Source organism: Trachinotus anak, unplaced genomic scaffold (genome assembly GCF_046630095.1).
Source record: "Trachinotus anak isolate AG129_WGS33_773 ecotype Australia unplaced genomic scaffold, CSIRO_AGI_Tana_v1 ptg000025l, whole genome shotgun sequence".
In the NCBI taxonomy this organism is placed as follows: Eukaryota; Metazoa; Chordata; class Actinopteri; order Carangiformes; family Carangidae; genus Trachinotus; species Trachinotus anak.
In genome coordinates this window covers 20,117,792-20,138,423 of record NW_027273876.1, presented here as the reverse complement: position 1 = coordinate 20,138,423, position 20,632 = coordinate 20,117,792, and the positions used below count along the sequence as shown (strand labels likewise).

The 20,632-nt window shown below is 40.5% G+C and overlaps 2 protein-coding genes across 5 annotated transcripts in view; both read right to left on the bottom strand.

Moving 5' to 3' along the window:
* Positions 1 to 457: 457 nt before the first annotated feature.
* LOC139609316 (unconventional myosin-XV-like) lies at positions 458 to 4,764 on the bottom strand. Its single transcript, XM_071463706.1, has 8 exons — positions 4,650 to 4,764; positions 4,082 to 4,207; positions 3,923 to 4,000; positions 3,195 to 3,343; positions 2,767 to 2,812; positions 2,538 to 2,662; positions 1,045 to 1,159; positions 458 to 942 (listed from the first exon to the last, which is right to left on the bottom strand). The coding sequence occupies exons 1-8, from the start codon at positions 4,743 to 4,745 to the stop codon at positions 700 to 702; spliced, it is 978 nt and encodes a 325-aa protein (XP_071319807.1). The 5' UTR covers positions 4,746 to 4,764; the 3' UTR covers positions 458 to 699.
* Positions 4,765 to 6,746: 1,982 nt separating this feature from the next.
* atp6v0a1b (ATPase H+ transporting V0 subunit a1b) overlaps positions 6,747 to 20,632 on the bottom strand; it is a 33,094-nt gene continuing 19,208 nt past the window's right edge. For all 4 annotated transcript variants that reach the window (XM_071462643.1, XM_071462644.1, XM_071462646.1 and 1 more), the window contains 3 exons: positions 17,977 to 18,094; positions 17,445 to 17,616; positions 6,747 to 8,099 (listed from right to left, as the gene is read on the bottom strand). In XM_071462643.1, coding sequence (XP_071318744.1) covers positions 8,006 to 8,099; positions 17,445 to 17,616; positions 17,977 to 18,094 — 384 coding nt within the window. In that variant the 3' untranslated portion in view covers positions 6,747 to 8,005. The remainder of the gene's footprint in view (positions 8,100 to 17,444; positions 17,617 to 17,976; positions 18,095 to 20,632) is intronic.

Sequence of the window (20,632 nt, the reverse complement as noted above, 5' to 3'; positions counted from 1 at the left end):
GTAATTTTATTACTATTTCTAACAGAATACATTTATGTTGTAATTTAAATGTAAATCCCCAACGTGCTAATTATTCCCAACAAATGTGATGAAATAAGCAGCAGGCCCAGTGTCTGCAGCCATGTTGTTCTCAACATGTGTGAAGATCAATGCTCACCACTAGGTGGTGCTGTAGCTAAAAACCTGGGTCCTAGAAATGTGGTCTTAACACTGCCTTCCTGAAAGTCCTGAAACAGCAGCCTGTCACTGCAGAAACATAATGGTCTGATGGAGACAGAGGCTGAGTGAGACAGAAGCGGCTACTGTGATACTTCAGTGAGTTTAAACAAGATTTCTATCTTCATTTTGAGATTGCTCTCCTTTTGTTTTAAGAGTTCTTTTTTTCTTCTTGTCCTGATCTGTCTTTATTTTCCTTCATTCTGTTTTTTATTTTTTCCTTATCTTACTTTTGTCCTTGTGTAGTTCCTCCTTTTCTCCATACTTTCCTTCTGTCTTTTCCTTCTATCCTGTCCTCCTTATCTTTCTTTCCTTGTTTCATCACTTCTCTCATTGTCATCCACTCTTTTTCATTTTCTTTCTTCCTTTTTCCATTTCTTTCTTCAACTCAAACTGAAAAAATCCACAATTCCTGGGTTTTTACTAAGCTGAGCTCTACTCATCTTTTACTTTTTTATTTTTTTTTTTTTTACCTTAGACACTTCAGTGGATTTTACTGCGGGTATACCTTTTGTTTACATATGTAAGTTGTGATCCCTGCTCTCTGTACCTGGCCTGATGTCCTCGGATGTGGCTCTGGATGATGATGGCTTTCTGTTTGAAAAACCTAAAGTTCCTGCGACACAGGAAGCCCCTGATGTTCCTCTGGATGGTGATGGCGGCCCAGGTCTGAGTGCTGCTCCACTTCTCCTCCAGCTGCTGATACAGAAGCTCCTTGAGGAACACCTAACACACACACACACACACACACACACACACACATCTAAACATGTTGACATGTAAAATAAAAACTTCCCATCAGTGTCATGAATGGGTTCGGTCAGGTACCTTGGTGAGGCCCAGCTGGTAGTGTCCCTCCTCTGCACCGACCGTGTCCAGCAGAGCCACCGTCTGCTCTCTGTCCGACACCTCACTCAGCCTCTGGGTCAACAGAACCCCATACCTGTGAAACAGCAACACAATAAGATACAACTCATCACAGAAGCTCCTAAATCCAAAAACAAATGAACTGGTGCATGGATCAAGATACAGGTCATTCCTTTTTTTGTGGCGGGAAATCTTCATTAAGGTATAAAATTTCAAGTCAACTGTGGGACACACTCTGCTGTTTCCTTGCACATGTTCAACCTACTACATTTGCATTTACTGATTTCACAGTTTTATCCAAAGTGACTTACAAATGAGTAACATTCAGCACAGTAGAAGACTTTGGTGTAAGTACTAAGTACTACATCTATTAGGCCTGAGTTTTCAGATATTGTATTATATAAAGCAGCATGACCAGGAGATGCATGAAACATGGACAGAGAGAGACACAGCTAGTCATCAAACATGTCACTCAGGTCTCTCACTCCCACAATGTGAATGTGTTACAACAGATGTTAAAATTATTCTTTTTTTCCATACTTGTTCTTTAGCTACTTCTGGGGATGACAGTGTCAGCTGGTTGAAATATGGTTGAAATATCTCAACAAGAAATAAATGGTCTGTTGTGAGACCAGATCTTCTGGTCTCTAGGCGACTCTTTGTAGAACCACCATCAGATTGTGACCACCAGCACATCCAAGTTTATCCAGTGACATACTGTATCTCAAACTCTACAACATGGGTGGGGACAAAATTTTGCTGTCTCATTCTTGCCGCCCAGATGGTGCATCCAAATAAATTTGGCGATTCTCTGACATTTCTATCAGGCATCATCATGTGGTTCATATTTTCAGTTTTGAACGGTAACTCTTAGATGGTTTTGCCACAAAATGGGGTTCAGACGTTTGCTTTGGATGATCCTCTGACCTTTCTGTCTGGCACCATCATTAGGTCAACATTTCAATTTGTCCAATACATAATATATCCAATATATTCACACTAAACTCAACTGTACTTTGTATTTCGTAGTAATTTGAAAATTTTAGTTTGCAAGGCTACATGATGGACATCGCCTCCTAAACTTCAGCATTATAACATTGCCAGTACAGACCTGACAGTGCTAATAGCTTGATCTAGTTAAATTGACTAAAAGATCATGGACAATAGGACAAAAAAAGTTTTACCTTAACATTTTTACCTCACTACTATATGATTTTATCGAAATCCATGATAAAGTATCAGTGTATGTTTAAGGTCACCCTCACTGACAAACTCTCCATGCGAAGATGCAAACAAACAAAGGTGAAGTACAAGGGCTGAATTTGGATTGAGAAGGTTTTTTGCACTGGATCAAGTTATTGTCATAACTCAGTGCTGAACATCTTAAAAAACATTACACTAAACACTAAAGTAATATATTGATGATGCAGGGATTTTTTGTATATGTACAGCACCTCTCAATGAAGTAGGAGTATTGAATCCGTATGGGAAAACCCTCTTTCCTGATGTGGATGGTCTCAAGCGTCCCAGCATGCCTCAGCTGTGCTGACACATAGTCCACATCAAAGATCCCGGGAAGCTGCCAGAAGACATGAGAGAGGCAGTGTGTGGAAACGAAAATCTAAAATAGGTATCTGGTGTTATTATACTAGATGACATTTAAATAGAAATAACTGAAGTTACCTTGACATAGTTTGGCTTCAGACAATGGATAAATGTGGTTTTGCATCTGGAAAAAAACACACAGACATGTTACTTATTAGGAAACAGGTTTATCTTTAGACCTGCCTGAAACTGAAGAAAAGCTGAGCAGCATGTGAATTTAACTGAATTATCTTTAGAAACACTACAAGTTTAAGGTGTCTGCTGTGAGTATGGATATGTGGACACCAACAAGTGTCCACATATCCATGAAACATCTTCATCTGAGCCATTCACCCATATATGATGTGTCTCAGCTTGTGAAGTCTTTTGTGAAGTTTCATTTCATTTATTAAACCCATGATCTCCACAAAACCACAGCTGTGTGACTTTAAACAGACGCAGTGAAACTGACACTCAGCTGGAGCCAAACTGCTTTGTGTCGGCCAGTCTGGTCAGCATGTTGGTACCTCTCCAGGCGGGTGGTGAGCTCAGTCAGGGACTGGAGGAAGTGTGAGGCAGCAGTGGAGGGCTGCTGGCGGAGGCCCTTCCCTCTCCAGCCCAACTCCCTCTGCTGAATATAACCGTCCTGGACCTTCCTGAACAGCTCGGACACCATCTACAGAACATGCAAACATGAAGGAAACGTGTCTTTGAAAGCCACAGATACATTTCTGGAGCAACTGATATCTCATATTTATATATGTATATGTATTCGGTATTTCCCTTCTACTAATAATGATACCAGTGATAAATCATTCTCACTGTTATGCTTCATTTTCTGCTGCTTGTTAATCATTTTTATTGTACAAGGCAAAGAGTATGAAAGGATTCTGCATTCACCAAAGCAAAGAAATAAATACATTAAAAAAAAGAAAATAAACTAAGACACACCTCATTAATTTTAACTTTTTTTATCCCCTAATCATGAGCTGTGAAATAATTGTTTGTACTAATTACAAGAAATTATCTTATAAAACAGTAAATATCTGATACCATCACTTTCTCACTTCTTACTGCCTTATTTCTATTAGCTTGATGGTTGCCTGTAAAACACTAACATGAAAGGTGTTATAACATTTGAATGGCTGATTCAAAACTTGTGTAATCGTGTGATTAAAATCTCTTGTTAGAAACAATTCAGGCAGGAGGCAAACAGCCCTCCTCAGCAGCCTGTGTGGGTTTCCAGTTGTTTCACCTTTAAGCGACTCCTGGCAAAAAGTTCCACCACCTCTGTCCTGAACTGGTCGTGGTTCTTATTCAGGAAATTATGGACCTGAAAAAATACAGAGTTTTATTCAAATACAAACATCTTCCCTGCACCAGTTGCTGTTTCACAGGTTTACTGTGCTGATACCTGATAGGTGACGGCTCCAGCATAGTGATAAATAGTGAAGACTGGAAGTGGGTTCTTGGGCTTGGCATAGTGGGGGCTGTTCCCGTGGTGGTAGTGGCACTTCTGGAGGAAGGTGTGGTCGGTGGCCTGAAAAAACACAGAATTATGTGAAGTCTCTGCTTGTAGTTCCTTGTCTTCACCAAATGTATTTTCCAAAGTGAATAATCATAACATGGTCTCATATAAACCAAGGGGCATTTCCTGTGCTTAGCAACGTCTTAACAGAGGTTGTCAAAATGTAAAAATAATAAACTGTGTTGTGTTTACAAACTGTGATCCCCATACCCTGGGAAAGGTCTGAAAACCAGGAGCCCACTATACATGTGGGTCCGACAGCTTTGTGGGGACCCCACAAGATTAAATGGCTGTTTGAGGGTTGAGACTTGGTTTTAGAGTTTGGTGTAGAATTAGGTTTAGGTTAGGGTCAGACATTCACATGTGACAGTTAAGGTTAGAGAATGCATTACTCCACAAAGATGGTGTACAAGGTTGTACAAGGATGTGTGTTTGTGTGTGTTTGTGTGTGTACCTGGGGGAGAGAAGTCTGGTCGTCCAGTATGCGGAGAATGCCGTGTGGCCTGGAGGAGATCAGCTCCAAGCAGGAGTGGAAGTTCTTGACTGGCATCGCGTGCCACTGGATCTGTTCTGCACTATACTCCTCCTGTAAGACACACACACACACACACACACACACGCACAGTAATAGTGTGTAAAAGCATGAATTATTTTAGCCAGATTTCCTATGAGGTGATGAGAACACAGACACCAAAACCACTGGCTTCAAAACTGCATGCTAACATATTAAACTGTCACTGATATTAAAGACATGCACGTTCTGTTTTCACTGAAGTGTTAAGTTTATACGACATACTCAGTGTAGACCAAGGGCTATGGAGCTGAGTTGATGGGGAGTTTAATCAACAAACAAACGACAATATGTTAAACTGTGATTTTTAATATTTGGTTTTCATGCTATTTTCACTAAATCATTCATGATTTGTTTTGAATTATTTTGCTTGACATGTGTCTTGAAACTTCGGTTTCACTGTGATTGTGACTGTTCGTAAGAAATACACAGCTATGAACATGGTACCACTTTTTAACAGTCAATAAAGGGTTCAAAAGTGTTAACTAATAGTCTCAGTAGTTGTTAATAAACAGTTTATTAATGCCTTGTAGATCAGTTATAAGTCCTTAAAGTGATAGTGCAGGTTATCTGACGTGGAGTTGGGTGAGGTACTTATTTATAGTCAGTGTATTACCTGCAGTAGATTCAGTTCAGCGTGCTCCCACCCTAACTATCACTTTAATAAGGATAGCTTTTGGGTTGCCAGTTTGTGAATAATCGCTTTGGCTCCTGAGTCATTAAAAGTCAAGTGATTAATAAAGGTTAGTCATAAATCAAGTCACTGCTTGTTACATCTACTTTTAGGGGAAATGAGCTTCTCACTTTCCAATGAACCATCAACTGTTATAAATGTTAAGAGGTCATTAATAATTAATGTATTAATAACCCATCAGTTCTGCAGTTACAAGTTTCACTTTTTAATTGATATTATGTCTGTGTCTTATGGGGCTGGAGTCAGGACGTGGTTATTACATTAATAAATCAAGTCTGTAGCTGTAATTGTAAAAACTGATGATAAAGCCATTAATTACCACTTATAAACCATTTACAAGGGGTGACTCATTAGAAAGTGGCACCCAGAAGTTCAGCTGATCAAGGATCTGACCTACAACCCACTGACCTGCTCCTGAGAGATCACGGCCTTGTTGACAAAGTGCTGCAGCTGCTCATTGGCAAAGTTGACACACAGCTGCTCGAAGCTGTTCACTCCCAGGTCCTGCAGAGGGACACAGAGGACCTGTGATGTCACATCCAACCAACGTCATAAGATGATCCAGGAAGCCAGATACCAACCTCAAACCCGTAGATGTCCACTATCCCCACTGTGCTGTCCATCTCCGTGGGACTCAGCCAGTCATTGATCTGCTCCAACAACCAGTCAAACAACACTGAGTACAAGGCCGGTTGGGAGCACCTCCGGGTGGTCAGAGGGATGTTTTGAGGAAGCAGGAATGAGTTGACAAACCTCTTGCATTACCTCACCTTTGTATGATGCTACCTCGCTGTACCACTGTACCGCTGATGCTTACATGCTGCCTTTGTGCTGCTGTGGCCCTCACCAACTTCATGAAAGCACCATTAGACACATTAGATAGGGATCTATGAAGAATCATTTCTCATGTTCTGATTGGTCGCGATGGTATAATCTAGCTGTCAGATCATATTGATTAGATGATGGGAATATCTCTGAAGGAGGATGTTTAGTACCGCTGGCAAAAACTACATTTTAAAATGGACTAAAAGTAATTATGTGAGTTTTAGGACAGTCTTCATATAGCTTCACGTTGTTTTAACAGTATTTCATTTGCTATTTTTAAATTCTCTACATCTTCAAGTATAGTCATTAAATGTTGATGAGCAAGATTTCTCTCTTTTTTTTGTCTGCTTTGAAAAATGCCTGCCACACATCAAACCCTGGTGTTTGGGGCCCTCGGGGGTCTGAGGGCCGAGAATATTTGCCTGCTTTTTCACAGAGAAAGAAAAAAACACGACACAAGATGAATCCCCAAGTCTGTGTTTATTATTGATCACAAACACATTACCCTCCATGTCACCAGTCACTGACCAACATCAGCTGCATTTGAAGTTTAGAGGCTCTCCTCAGCCATTCAGCATCAACATCTAAATACAAATTTAATGACACGTTTAAAACAACACTTAAAAATCATAAAGAAAATAAAATTATGTATCAATAGCTTTGATTATCCGTCAGAGGTGATTGTTACTGTGTCCAAACTATGCCTCAGTTTGAATGGATGAGATGTTTCAGTGCAGCACAGCCTACTTTACATGTTCGTCTCATTTAACCTTCGATGGGTGTGGTGACTGTCCAGGTGTTGTTGGTCACTTTGGTGAAAATACTGTGCAGCCAAACCATCCTGAAAATACACTGCGAGGTCAAATTTAAAGATATGTAGAGAGAATAAATATACATTTTTCACAGAGGATGGAAAAGGAGTGACATTATTTTTCAAATGTATGCAGCATCTGGAAATTGATTTCACACAATGAACTTTTAGACATTTCAGGCTGAATTCATCACTTCATTTCTTAAACTGGTTTACAACAATTCACACAGAGGGATCACAAGGAAGCCACACATCACTGCACAAAGGGCAAAATCTCTTCACTCACCAAGGAAAAGCTCTGTTCTCACCACTGCTTTATGGTCAGACAGTAACAAATCAGAACATCCATTTGTATCCATGCACTGATTCTATAAACTGGTAGAGATTTTAACATTATGAATATATCTGACTGCTTTTCAGTCCTATTACAAATACCACTGCAAGCTGCCCAGAATGTGAGTGAAACATGAACATTAATAATGAAGAAAGTTAAATTTTTTGTAGGTTATGATCTAATGGCATCTGATGAATATACTTTGAAGATATAATCCGTGTTGCAGGATCTCCTGAACAGATTTGTTGGAAAAAGTGCTTTAAGTGTGAAAACCTTTGCTGTAGGTGATGGAGATGTTAGGAGAGTGGTGGTGATGGTGCGGAGCACTCAGTACAGTGATGGAGCTGTGTCACAGCAATAGAAGCTCCAGTGTGGGTACAGCACCGGAAAGAGACTCTTTAAGATTACATTACACCTATTACACAGTAAGGTTTCACAAATGACCACTAGAGGGAGACAGAGGGCTGCACATGCACTCACACACACACACACACACACACACACACACACACAAATAAATACTCTGAGGACAGGGGAGAAGGCTGGGGACTCATGCTGGAGGGGTTGAGGTCTGATCACTCGTCAAATCGTCCCACCAGGATGCTCTCAAATGAGAAAGGGACGAACTTGAACCCCTGGCCAGAGTAGAACTTGTTCTGGAACTCCACCCTGAGAAGAAAAGGCCAACAGGAAGAAATTTGTGGTCAGATTTAGTAAGTATGGTAACAATGAAACCCCCCAATTATTATGTGTTTGTTATTGAATAGGATAAAGCTGAAACACTGTCTGTCTAATGACCATGAGCTTTGGACACTGAGCTTTGGTGGTTCTTCTGACACACCTGTCTATCAAACATTTCCAGAAACCTTCTGTGTTTATCTGATATTATCCTCACATCTCACATGGTCAACATATTCAACTTTTATTATTCCACTAGAAAATAGATAACAAACAAGCAATAAAAAATTCAGCTGTTTCAGACAAAGTGCTTGTTGGATGGTCAATGGATTGCATTTATATATCATCACCCATTCACACACACATAATTGTTCTATACACACACTCGGGGTTTAGTACCTTGGGGTTCAATACCTTGCCCAAGGTGAGGAGGGGGTTATTTTTTGCCTTTATTGACAGGACAGTAGAGACTGACGGGAGAGGGGCAGAGAGAGGAGGAATGACACGCAGGAAAGAGTTGGGCAAGTCGGGAGTTGAACCGCCACTCGTCTGCTGACAGCATCCGCTCATGGGGTACGCGCCCTAACCACTCCGCCATCGGGCCGCCCCGACCCCCCAAGTACACTTTGACATGCAAACAGGGAGAGCTGGGAATTGAACCACCAACCTTACGATCAGTGGAAGACTTTTCCAGTCAAAACAAAGATGACACATGAAAGCAACACACCAGCAGATGGCCTTAAAGTCCAGGAGAGAACAGAAGAGCTGGCACGTCTGACCTGAAGGCTTTTAGTGCAGTGTTGCACTTTCAGTGATATGAATCTCATTCGCGTGAGGGTGAAAACAACCAAGGAGGATGAATTTTATTTGGCTCTTATGTGTTTAAGGCAGGGCACATTCCATTAAAGTAAATTAAGGTATGAAAAAAATATCTTATCAGCAGTACATAACAGCACTGCTGATGTAGCAGGATGTATCACAGAGAACTGATTCATCACAGCAAACACATGAGTGTTGTTTCCATTTATATAATATAATATAATATAATATAATATGGGTTTTTAAGTTGTACCTGATTAGGGTTAGTAACTCATGAATCATGTACTAAAACTTAATTAATCCACTGTGAGCATTAATAAGAACAACATGTGAGTTGCCTAGTTGTCAATACCATCGACTGATTTGGGCCATTTAACCACTTCAACTGGACCAGGATGCATTTATCAGACTCATTAATATGTGTAACTGCAGAGATGATGGATTAAAACCCATTTAACTGACTTAATAACATTTATAGCTGGAGAGCTGACGAAACCCCTTAATAAATCTGTTATTAACATTTCTAACCATAGTAGATTATTAGGAGGTTAGAAAGTGTTTATTTGAAGATTACAGGCAACTCTGTCCATCAGCTATACCGCTTATCCTTATGGAGTTGTGGGGGTGAGGTCAGCGAACACACAGGGCTGACATAAAGAGACAAACAACCAGTCACTTACATTCACACCTATGGTTTATTTAGAGTCGTCAATTAACCTGCATGTCTTTGGATTGTGGGAGGAAGTCGGAGGAACCCCCGCAGATACAACGAGAACATGGAAACTCCACACAGAAAGGGCCCAGGCCCCAGGTTCGAACCCAGAACCTTCTCACTAACTCCATTATTACCAAAAAGAAGTGATAAACAGAGGTGAATAGGAGTTTTAAAATGTAAAAGGCCAATAAGTGATCTATGAAGCGGTGAGGTTATTATCAAGTGATACATCCTCATAAACCCACAGCCTGGTTCATCTGCTCTCTGAATGTGCTCTGGCTGGACCTCAGGTAAACTCTGCTGCAGTGGAGATCGTTGATTGAGGGAACTTTTTGATTCCACATGCAGGAACCCACTCTGAACATTTCTGCTTTAACAAGCTCCATGTTCCACAGTGAGCAGACCAGAGTCTGAGCAATGAACCAGGAGCAGTCAGAGCCTTTTTGAATCCCTGAACCAGTCTTAACGTGTCACAGACATTTGCACACGCAGATATGACAGCAGTGTGTAGAGATGAACTGTGAGAGTCAGTGGATGGGACACTGATGAGGAATACAGCCCTATGGTCTGTACAACCTCAGGCTGCTGTGTGACCAAATATGGCTGCTGAGAACCAGAGCAGTCTGTCAGTGACACCTCCTCTTATATCTCTACCAATAAAACCGGACCCTGATGTGCTGCCCGCTCAGTCTGAAGAAGTTATGTCCACGTCACGCTGAAGATAAACTTTTAAACTAACGTGTGATCAAGTGTTTTTCCACTGGAACGTTGAACAGAGAATGGTAACAACACTTTTAAAAAATAGCCTTTCTGTTCATTTCTGCTACAGGCAACAAATGGAAAGAAAAAAACAGCATGACTAGGAGGTCAAAGGTCATCAATGACTGTAGAAAGATCAAGGAAGACATGCCAACCTGACACCAGAGACCATCCAGAGTCACCTGTTCTCACCTCGGCGATGCATTTAAAAGCTCTGAACACAAGGTTGAGAAAAAAATTTAAATGAAAGAGAAGTCATCGCTCACTGTTAAAGAAACTAAAAGCTCTGAATAGCATGTAAACAGCAACAGGAAATAAGACAATACGCTTACTGCAGCACAGCAATAAAAGTTTCTGTCCACTGAAACGCTACAGGGCTTTACATTTCAAACGATTACAGGAAGTTTGTATTAACACGTAATGCAGTAACTTTAACACGGCAAATGGGAGCAACTGAAAACAAGGCTTCATACTGCAATGACAGAGGGAGTCAGAAATAAAGACCAGCCTCTAATAAAAGTCTTGTGGTGTCCTGGAGTTGAGATAAATAAAGACTGAACTGTTGAGGATCCTGGTCAGACTGTGAGCTGTGTGAGAGAGAAAATAAGAAAGATAGTCTGTCTCTTCTAACTCTCTCACTGATCATTTTACATTAAACACAGCTGAAATCACAGCTCATTTGTGTTATAAAATCAGGATTTGACCACAGCTGGTCCAGACATTACTACTTAGTTTTGACCTGGGAGATTTGAACTGGTGGTAAATCCTAAAAAACTAGTGTCAATTAATCTGCTAACTAAATCAATTGACTATGTTTAATATGAGTCAGTTTGATTGTGTAACAGATTGTGACAAACTTCATCTTGTGATCCACCTGCAGTAAATTGACAGCACTGCCTATTCTGTATCTGTATTGCATTCACAGTTAGGATCTTGTAATCCTCAAATCCTGACAACCTCTGACGTCTTCATTTAGGAGGAAAAAACTAAGAGTGGATTTTTAGTTCCTGCTGGTTCCTGGCCTCAGCGAGAGACGGGAGTGTCCAGGAATGTCTCCCGGCTGTGGCAAATATTTGGCCTGCCCGAGCTGTGAGAGGGCAACACTTAAAAAGAGGAAAGAAATGAGAGATCCTCTACGCACAGCTGTAGAGGTGGAAAAAATGCTTGTACCTAACACACGCTACACTCAACATACTATGGTGTGTGTGTGTGTGTTTGTGCAGATAACTCATCAGCATGTGTGTGTGAAGAGTGGACTGCAGAGAAGAGGCTCCAGCTTGACTGCTGTTTACATTTAACATGACTATTTCCAATCACTCACCTCTGTGAAAAATACTTCACTACTCTTTTTAACCTTAGCAGACACCTGTGGAGCCGACACGCTGCTGTATTAACATGCAGTTACACAGTAGAGCCTGGGAGCTGCCCAGTACAACCACAGCCTCTCACCGTGGCTCACTGGGAGCTTATGCATTTGACTTACGTTTGAAATGTTAATTGATGGAGTCACTTTGCACTGAGCTCCATCCTGTGATCTTTCTATTTTAATTCCAACTTGAAGCTGGTTTCAACTGATTTTTGAAACTAAAGTTTGATCAGTACTGAGTTTTAGAAGCTGGTACCAATATCACATTTGAGCATTCAAAAGATAAGACTGGCAATTCTCTAGATTTTTTTTACTGTTAACAACAATGAAAAACCAACAATTTGTTAGTCTGTCTCTCAATACTTAAAGACTTATGTTCCCCAACTGTACCTCTCAGCCATATGCCCACTGGTTCCTACTGAAGATGTAAATATTTAGAGACAGCACACAGATGTATAGTTGATGTATTGTATAGTTTAAAAAGTCTCGTTAGACAGCTGGACAAATGTCACTCAAACAGGAGGCAACAGTGTGTTTGTTGGGGACTATTTTCAGAGGCGGATTATTTCTCTAGTGAGTACTTGGGACAACAGGGCGGTGCAGTGTAGTTCTTCAAGTGACCACTTCACAGCATAAATTAACATGTTTACAACCTGGTACAAAAACGGTTTTGGTCTCTACAGCTTATTTCCTTCTTCATGACAACTGCACGGGGGGAGAATTTGTATATAAGTCACTTATTTAAATTTTATTAAGGCGTAAATTTATGCATAATTGAGTGGCAGGTGGGTAAGTATTTGCTTGCACAGAAGTCTCAGCTCCACACACACACAGACACACACAAACACAGAGAGCACACACACACACACACCCACACCCACACAGCCCACTGTGAGCTTCAAAACCACTCCTCAGTATATGTCCATCTTTATATACAGTCTATATTGTTTTGATCTGTGCATGGGATTTATTAACAAGAAGAAAAACACAGAAATCACCAGACTTAGATGTCAGAAAATCTGACATCTACTGTATATATTTGCCAATCCCAGCATGTCCATTGATGTTAGTTGGGTCCACACCCTTTTCCTTTGAACTTCATGACAGCCTGACTATTAGATATCCCTCCTCTGATCCTCACAGGACATTAATAACATTGTCAAAATCCAGATTTCTTTATAAGACCACTTCTGACTGTCAATAAAAGTTTATGACAGGCTCACTGGGCGTCTTGCCTTTTCCCCGTTGAGCCACAATTTAAGACCAGAGCTAACATATTACGAAAAACACTTTTCTTTTACTCCATTGTTGTGTGTGCCCCTTTTTTAATTTAATATGTATGTAAACCTTCAAGCATAATATTATTTTTTTCACATTATCAAGCAACAGGTTACATTTTAAAAGATATTTGTGTGATCCAACAGATGTTTGCTATCATGAGGAAGTTCTGTCGTTCCTTGAAGGTATTTTTCTTGTTTCCTCCACTTATCTTATAATTAAAGGTTCTGCAGCTGCTGATATGCAGACAAAGATGTGTTGTTTGGCCTGGAGTCACTCTCAACAAATCTCTGGTTCAACTTGGCTGATTACACCTGCCTCCATGACAGTCCGGTCTCTGGCCCATGTGTGAGGCAGATAGGTTGGACCACAAAAACACAATACAGCGTTGGACGGACAACAGACTGGACAAAAGACAGCTGTGCTGGTCTTTCAAAGTTGGTCAGATCACTTTCCTCTGGTTTACAGGAACGACAGACAGACACAAGACAGACAGGCCGTTTGCACTTAAACCTACTTAAAACAATCTGCCCCGAGAACAGCAGTTAAGCATAACTCTGTCCAACAAAAACACACAAGATATTCCTCCCTTCGTTCATCCACCTCAGAACCACAACATACAGCTCTGTGTTATTAGCAGGAACCAGACCAGAGGGATTAAAGACAATAAACCTGCTGCTTTCACTTCTTCTGTTTAAAAGGAATGTTGTGTCAAACAGAAATGTAGCAGGGTGCACTTGTTAATATCAACTCTTATTTGCCACAAATAAATGGTGGTCAGTGAGACTGGATATGTCACACAGCAGAAAGGCCTGTAAATAACAGCCCTCATCTATCAATTTATATTTTTGTACACTGATTAACCAGCACTGCTTCAACATGTGTAATACATAAAAAGATACACAAGTGCAGGACCAGTTTGAGTCAGTCATGATCAATATCAATCTGAACATGGAGCTGTAATCAGAACATGGTAGCTTAGTTTAGCATTAACACTTGAAGCAGGGAGAAATAGCTAAGTTCAAAAATAATCCTGTCAATGACTTAATGAACATGTCGTATGAACGTACACAATGAGAAATGTAAAAATGACAAGTTGTAGTTTTAGTTAGAGCAACATGCTGGATGTATCTGGGTCTGTCTTTGTTTGGGAACAGCAGCTGGGTGAAGGGACTTTGTGAGCTTCCTGTAGTTTTCACAATGAGTTTGGTAGCCTGGCATCTGAGACCAAAATCCAAATCTTTGCTGACCAAGTTTAGCTGGCAACCAGTGTTATGGCCTGAGGTTCTGTTCAGTGAAACACTGCAGCTTGTCAGTAAATCCTAAATTCAGATTAAACAAATGAGATCCAACATGTTTAATCAGTGAGCTTAAGAAATGTTGGTGTTTTTGAACTTTGGACAGAGTCAGGCTAGCTGTTTCACTTCCAGTCTTTATGCTAAGCTAGGCTATACACCTCCTGACTCCAGCTCTGTCCCTGACTCACAGACATGAGATTGAGAGTGAGGTGAACTATTCCTTTAATTACCTTTTATGTTTTATGTATAACAGCAGAATCTTCAAAGAGAAAGTAGCTGTATTTTCTGGACATTATTCCACTTGAATTATGATTCCAACCCATTTGTCATGAGTAAGTTGTTACTCCAACACAATAATAACTACTACAAACTACCTGCCAGTTGTTTGAATATGCTGATGACATGGTGCTAGTTGGTTTTATGCAGACAGGGGACACAGTGAATCATCTGACATATTTCCACTCCACTGGTGAGCTTACTAAATTGTGTGAAGATGGTTATTAACGAAAATAAATTCATACACAATTTAACTGAAATGTTTGTAAGGTTAAAATGAAGTGATGACGTTTTATATCCAAATGGTCAATGGTCAACTTGACTGTGACATCATAATGTTCTGCAAAAACACTTCTGGTCATTATTCAGTGCTTTAACTCAGGAAGGGAAGATTGTGACCGTATTTCCTGCAACTTGGTTGGTTGGCGGAGGCAAACAACCATGATTCTGTAATTCTAGTTAAAAAAGCAATAGAGCGCTTGTATCAGGAAACTGGACTCATAAGATATGAGCAAGAGCATTTTAGAGACTGTTTACAAAAGTTATGCTGAGGTATGGGCACCTGGAGTATAATACACTCACAGTACTCACATTTGAGTGCTGACATGTTAGAGCAAAATAAGTGGTTATTACATTTTCTTCTGTTCAACAGTTATATAATATTATATTATTTAAATTACAAAAATATTTTTGTCACTTATAATATTTATTTATTTTTGTTATTTTACAAAGCATTCTGGTCTTTTCTCCAATGATGGCCCCAATGCGCTGGTCCACCTCAGACAATTCTTTGTCTGCTGCCCCCCCTGTAGTGCTCTGCATCTTTTGTCTGATTTTTCTGGTGTCAGATTTCAAATCAAACCACTTCTTTTTAACCTCATCCACAGTGCATCCTTTCACTGAATGTGACTGCATCCCATACATCTTTTTTGTGTTTGATTTTATATCCGCTATTAAATATTACACTCATTTGCAGCTCACTTCCTGCAGCAACACCTCCACTTCAGAACTACTAAAGTTCCTTTTGCGTTTTGATTCTAGTGCTCCGTCTTTAGATTTTTTCGTTATGGCATTTTCTCAATCCCTTACAGTATCTCTTTGTGACTTCTGTCTGTTTCTGCACACGACCCACGACCCACACGTTTACCTATGCTGATCGGGGCCAACTGGCACACGCTTTCAGTTTACGAAGAGATTGGCATTCATCATCTAAGAACACAGGTGCACACAATTATGCAGTTTAAGAACATGTTCATGAATCTGACATAGAGTTTTCTTAAGAACTTTCTTAAGAACAACTCAGGAAAGAATTTAAGGAAATACTTTAGAAGATATTAGTGAATGAGGCCCATTATTATTATCAAACACGTGTTAATATGTATCAGATATCACAGCTGTTTGTTTTATCACTTCCTGTTAAGTAGGAGCTGAGTGCAGCCATGTTGACCTGTGCTTTCAGCATATTACCATTATTCCTGGTATGAACATTCACAGTCCTGAGAAAATGATTCTTATGCATTTTGGTGACTTCCTGACCCTGACCAACACTTGTCTACAACAAGGTAAAACAGGAAGTTGGGATGTTTAAGGGCTGATTCACATACAGCAAGTTACAAAAAGCTTATTTTAACATACTACAGTGGATATAAAAAGTGTACACACCCCTGTTAAAATTATAAAAAGACCACAATAAATAATTTCAAAACTTTTCCCACCTTTAATGTGACCAATTACCTGTACAATTCAATGGAAAAACAAACAAATCTATCAGGGGGAAAAAACGTACAATAAGCTGGTCGCATTAATGTGCACACCCTTAAACTAATACTTTGATGAAGCACCTTTTGATTTAATTTTAGCATTAAATAATTTTAACAGGGGTCATCATTTTAACAGGGGCGTGTACACTTTTTATATCCATTGTATCTGAATACCACTAGAGGTATAGTGAAAATAAATACATATCCTTTGCATTTTGGATGGATGGACTCTTTCACTCTCTCTCCTTGCTGCCTTACTTTTTTTAACTTGATTTATAGACACCTATCTGACAGAGAAGCCCAGAGTGTGTATGAAACAGTCTTTGACTGCTCGTAAATCACTGGATGGATATAATTACGTGCTCTGTGCTGAACGGGAGGTTTCCCTCTTGGGATACTGAGCATTTATCATCCATCACTTAAACAACACCTCCTCCTCACAGTTCTCTATAGTACTCCATCTGTGTGCACAGCTCAAAATACTTGTCTACTTAAAATATATACATTAATATGATTCATGATTACAGCTGTTATGTTCAAACAAATTCTACTTCCACATTACCTCTACTACCCGTTAATATATTTTTACTATGTCATAGTGATCATCACCCTGCGCGAGGGTAATCCATGACTTCTCTGCATTGGATTTCCTGTACTCAGCTCTGTTTGCCCTCCCTGTGTGTCAGTGCAGTTTGCAGTGTTGTAGTCTGGATCAGCAGGGTGGAGATGGTGCTAGGAGGCGATGGATCTGGGGGTGTGTGAGATTATCTGGAGACCTGTGTGCTCACAGTTTGGTAAACCACTCTGGGTCAGGAATGTTTCATGTTGCTAGGATTCCTCATGTACAAGTAAAACTGAAGAACTGCAGGCAGATGTACTTGTTTCAAGAGGTGAAGAACGACTCACTGTGTGTATGTTTTCTATCAATGTGTCATTGTGTAGGCATATGAGAGTCTATTATGCTCTGTAGTCTATTATGAGTGTACACATGGGTTTAGTAGCATGCATGTAGGCCGTATGTGTGTTGGTATTTGATATATGTGTGTGTGAATGTGTGTATCTAACCAGTGCAGACGCAGGGCATGCAGGAAGGCTGACAGCCCCTCCATGATGAGCAGGATGGCGACCGTGAGCGTGGCAAAGGCCGAGAAGATGATGGACAGGCCGAAGAACCCGCCCCCGCTCCGGGAGGACAGACCCAGGTGCATTACCATGGACCACAGCACCTCTGAGAGCTCTGCACACACACACAACGATGATAACATTATAGCATTACACAGACTGCACTTGTATAGCTGCTTTACATTCACTCTCATTCACCATCTCACACAGACAATATGCAAGGTGCATCAGTGTCTGGATCAAGGACACTTTGAACTACCAACCCTCCACCTCCTGACCAACATCCACTCAATAATAATGATAGACAATAATAAATAATAATGATTACACTAAAATAAATATGTAAAGAATATTTGAATCCAGTATCACTGAACTAATGTACCTATCATATGTCTTTATCTACAACCTCTTTATACATGACCTCTTTTACAGATTATGTGCTCACATGCCTGTGGGTATGCGTGCTTGTACTCACGTGCATGAGCCAGACTGAGGGCCCAGAGGCGCAGGTAGGAGGCTGTGTTGGAGATGCATCCCAGACAGTACTCTATAGTATGGATGGCCTGGTGGACAGCTACATCACCAAAGTTAAACTGTTGTGGAAAGACAAGATGGTTAGAACGCACACACGCACGCACGCACGCGTGCACACACACACAGCCCACAGGTACAGCAGCAAAGTTTTGTATGTTTATTTGGTAACACACCCCGATAAGAGCTCCTGTTTAGTATTTATAAGCAGTATAGAAAAAATAAATGATTTATACTGGACTATAATGTCGTTGTATAAGCATTTACAGGATGGGAAGGGGTGGGTGGAGTGGAGTGGGGGGCAGCTGGCAGCCAGAGAGCCAGAGTGGCTGGGAGTTTACCCATGTATTTGTCGACAACCATGAATCCTCCTGTGAGCATCCATAAGGGGAGGTTAAGGTATAAACAGATAATCAATGATAATTAAATAAAACACAGCTAAAATAATATAAAACTTGTCTTCATGGTGGTGGTGGTGACAAGTACTGAACTGAGCTGAATACTTTTTTTTATTTATTAAATGCTAAATAGTGAAGCTATTGCTACTTGTATTGTGAGGGACTGAAAAAAGTGAGCGGGGATGATTTCAGTGTCTTGTTTACATTGTTTTCACAGGACAAATCTGATGCACAGCTGTTCATGGACTCATTATAGAAGTGTAAAACCTTTATTTAACCAGAGAAGAATCACTCTTTACTTTTACATGCACAAAAGAAACCAGGTTAAATCAGGGTGAGCAAGTAATTGGACAACATTGTTACTGCACATGCACTGTAGTAACCTGGTTACTGTAAAGTCATGTGTACATGCAGTGAATCAAGCACATGGCAGGGGCCCCACGCCCTTTAATTTTGCTCATGGACACCTCAGTAGTGGCAGTGAGGGACAAGTGCTGCTCTTTAAGTCATCCTGCCAGTCCAAAGACTGAACTGACGACCTCAATGCTCAGAGATGTCTCAACTTTAAACAAACTTTTTTGAAACTGCCTTTGCCTCTGCTGCTTTAAAAAGGTAAATACTGTATCTGTACTCTCCATAATCATAACAGGAGCATCACTGAGGCACTAAAATGATCTTTTTACTTCCAGTGCTGCAGGAAAGCTGGAAATTAACCAGTTCATTAGTTCCTGAAAAGGTTTCCTATGACACTTACACTATTTTTTTAAACCTTGGGCAGTTTACCACTGACCTTTGTGCCATTAAAGACTTTTCACTGGATGCAAGCTGCTTAAATTTCAATAAAAAACTGTAAAAAAGCAGGTGTCCTCAAACTTTTGACCGGTGGTTTATTACAAACATTTAATCTTCTACTCAGCACTGAGAAACGATTATCACCCAGCTTTGCCCTTGAAAATGTGTCCAACAATAACATCTCTACTGTCCATATGGGCTGAACAGTGGAAACGACTAGGAATGGAAATTCTGTTATCATCTTAATGAGTGCTTGCTTTGACCTTTGACCCCTGGCTGAGCCATTATCGCTAGTCAGGCAGAAAACAAAGAGCAAAGATGTCTGGCTTGTTTGGGTTTGTTTCTCCTTTTTTTCTCAGCAGGCTCAGAGCACAGGGGCTTGTTTGTGTATTGTAAAGCCAACAGAGTTCCTCCGTTCTCTCCATCCTGGAGCAAGACTAGCCTTTCCTGTATGAAGCAGGCTGGAAGGGGGGGGGGGGGCAGCACTGGAGTCTATTGCTCTACGTTGCTCGTGTTGGGTTTGGTTTGGCACTGGTCTGGTTTCCTTTTTCCATGCTTCTCTTTTGTCCTTGGACTCGTGAAACAGAGTTCACGGAAGCAGAACCCATTGTTCCCATTCAAGAGTCTCTGACACAAGTAGCTAATGAAAACAACACTGGCTAACATGCCGTAATGGCAAAACAGGTGGACGCAAGTGGCTCTCATTAGAAATGTTGCAACCCAAACATTTCAACTGAGTAGAGTCATGCGATTACACAAAGTATACAGTGTACAAAAGGGGAAACTTTGGATCTGTGAAGAAGATCACTTAACAGCTCAGTAAAAAGAAGAAAACTCAGGCACTGTCTTTAAATTAGAGAACATTTCAAAAGCAGATCTGGAGTACTGGAGACCAAAGTCTGAAACGCTGACTTCTGTTAAGGTATATTTCAAGAGCAGAGCTGTGTCTTGTGATTAGTTTATTGACCTGGACTTGTCTCTTGTACTTGTCTCAGTCTTGTGACGTTTTGACGAGGCTCGTCTCGGTACCGTGCAGTGGTTTGACCCCAACTTGTCTCAATCATTTGAGTGTTTTCATTCATCTCTGTCCCATGGTGTTTTGACTAAAATCTTTCTTGGTCTCTGAGTGACTTTGACTGGGACTGATGTCAGTCTTGTAGGTATCTGTCTCAGTCTATCTATCCCAGTCTTGAACTTGGTCATATTGAGTTTTGACTCTGATTTTTCTGAGACCCATTGGTGTTTTGACTCAGATTTGTCATGGCGTTGGTCTCCTAGATGTTTTGACTTGGACTTGTCTCTCACACACATCATGAAAGATGCTAAACTGTGACTGGTGCATGTAGCCAGCCACATCTCTCTACCAAGACCCATTAATAATTTATGACAATTTGACAAACTGACCATCTC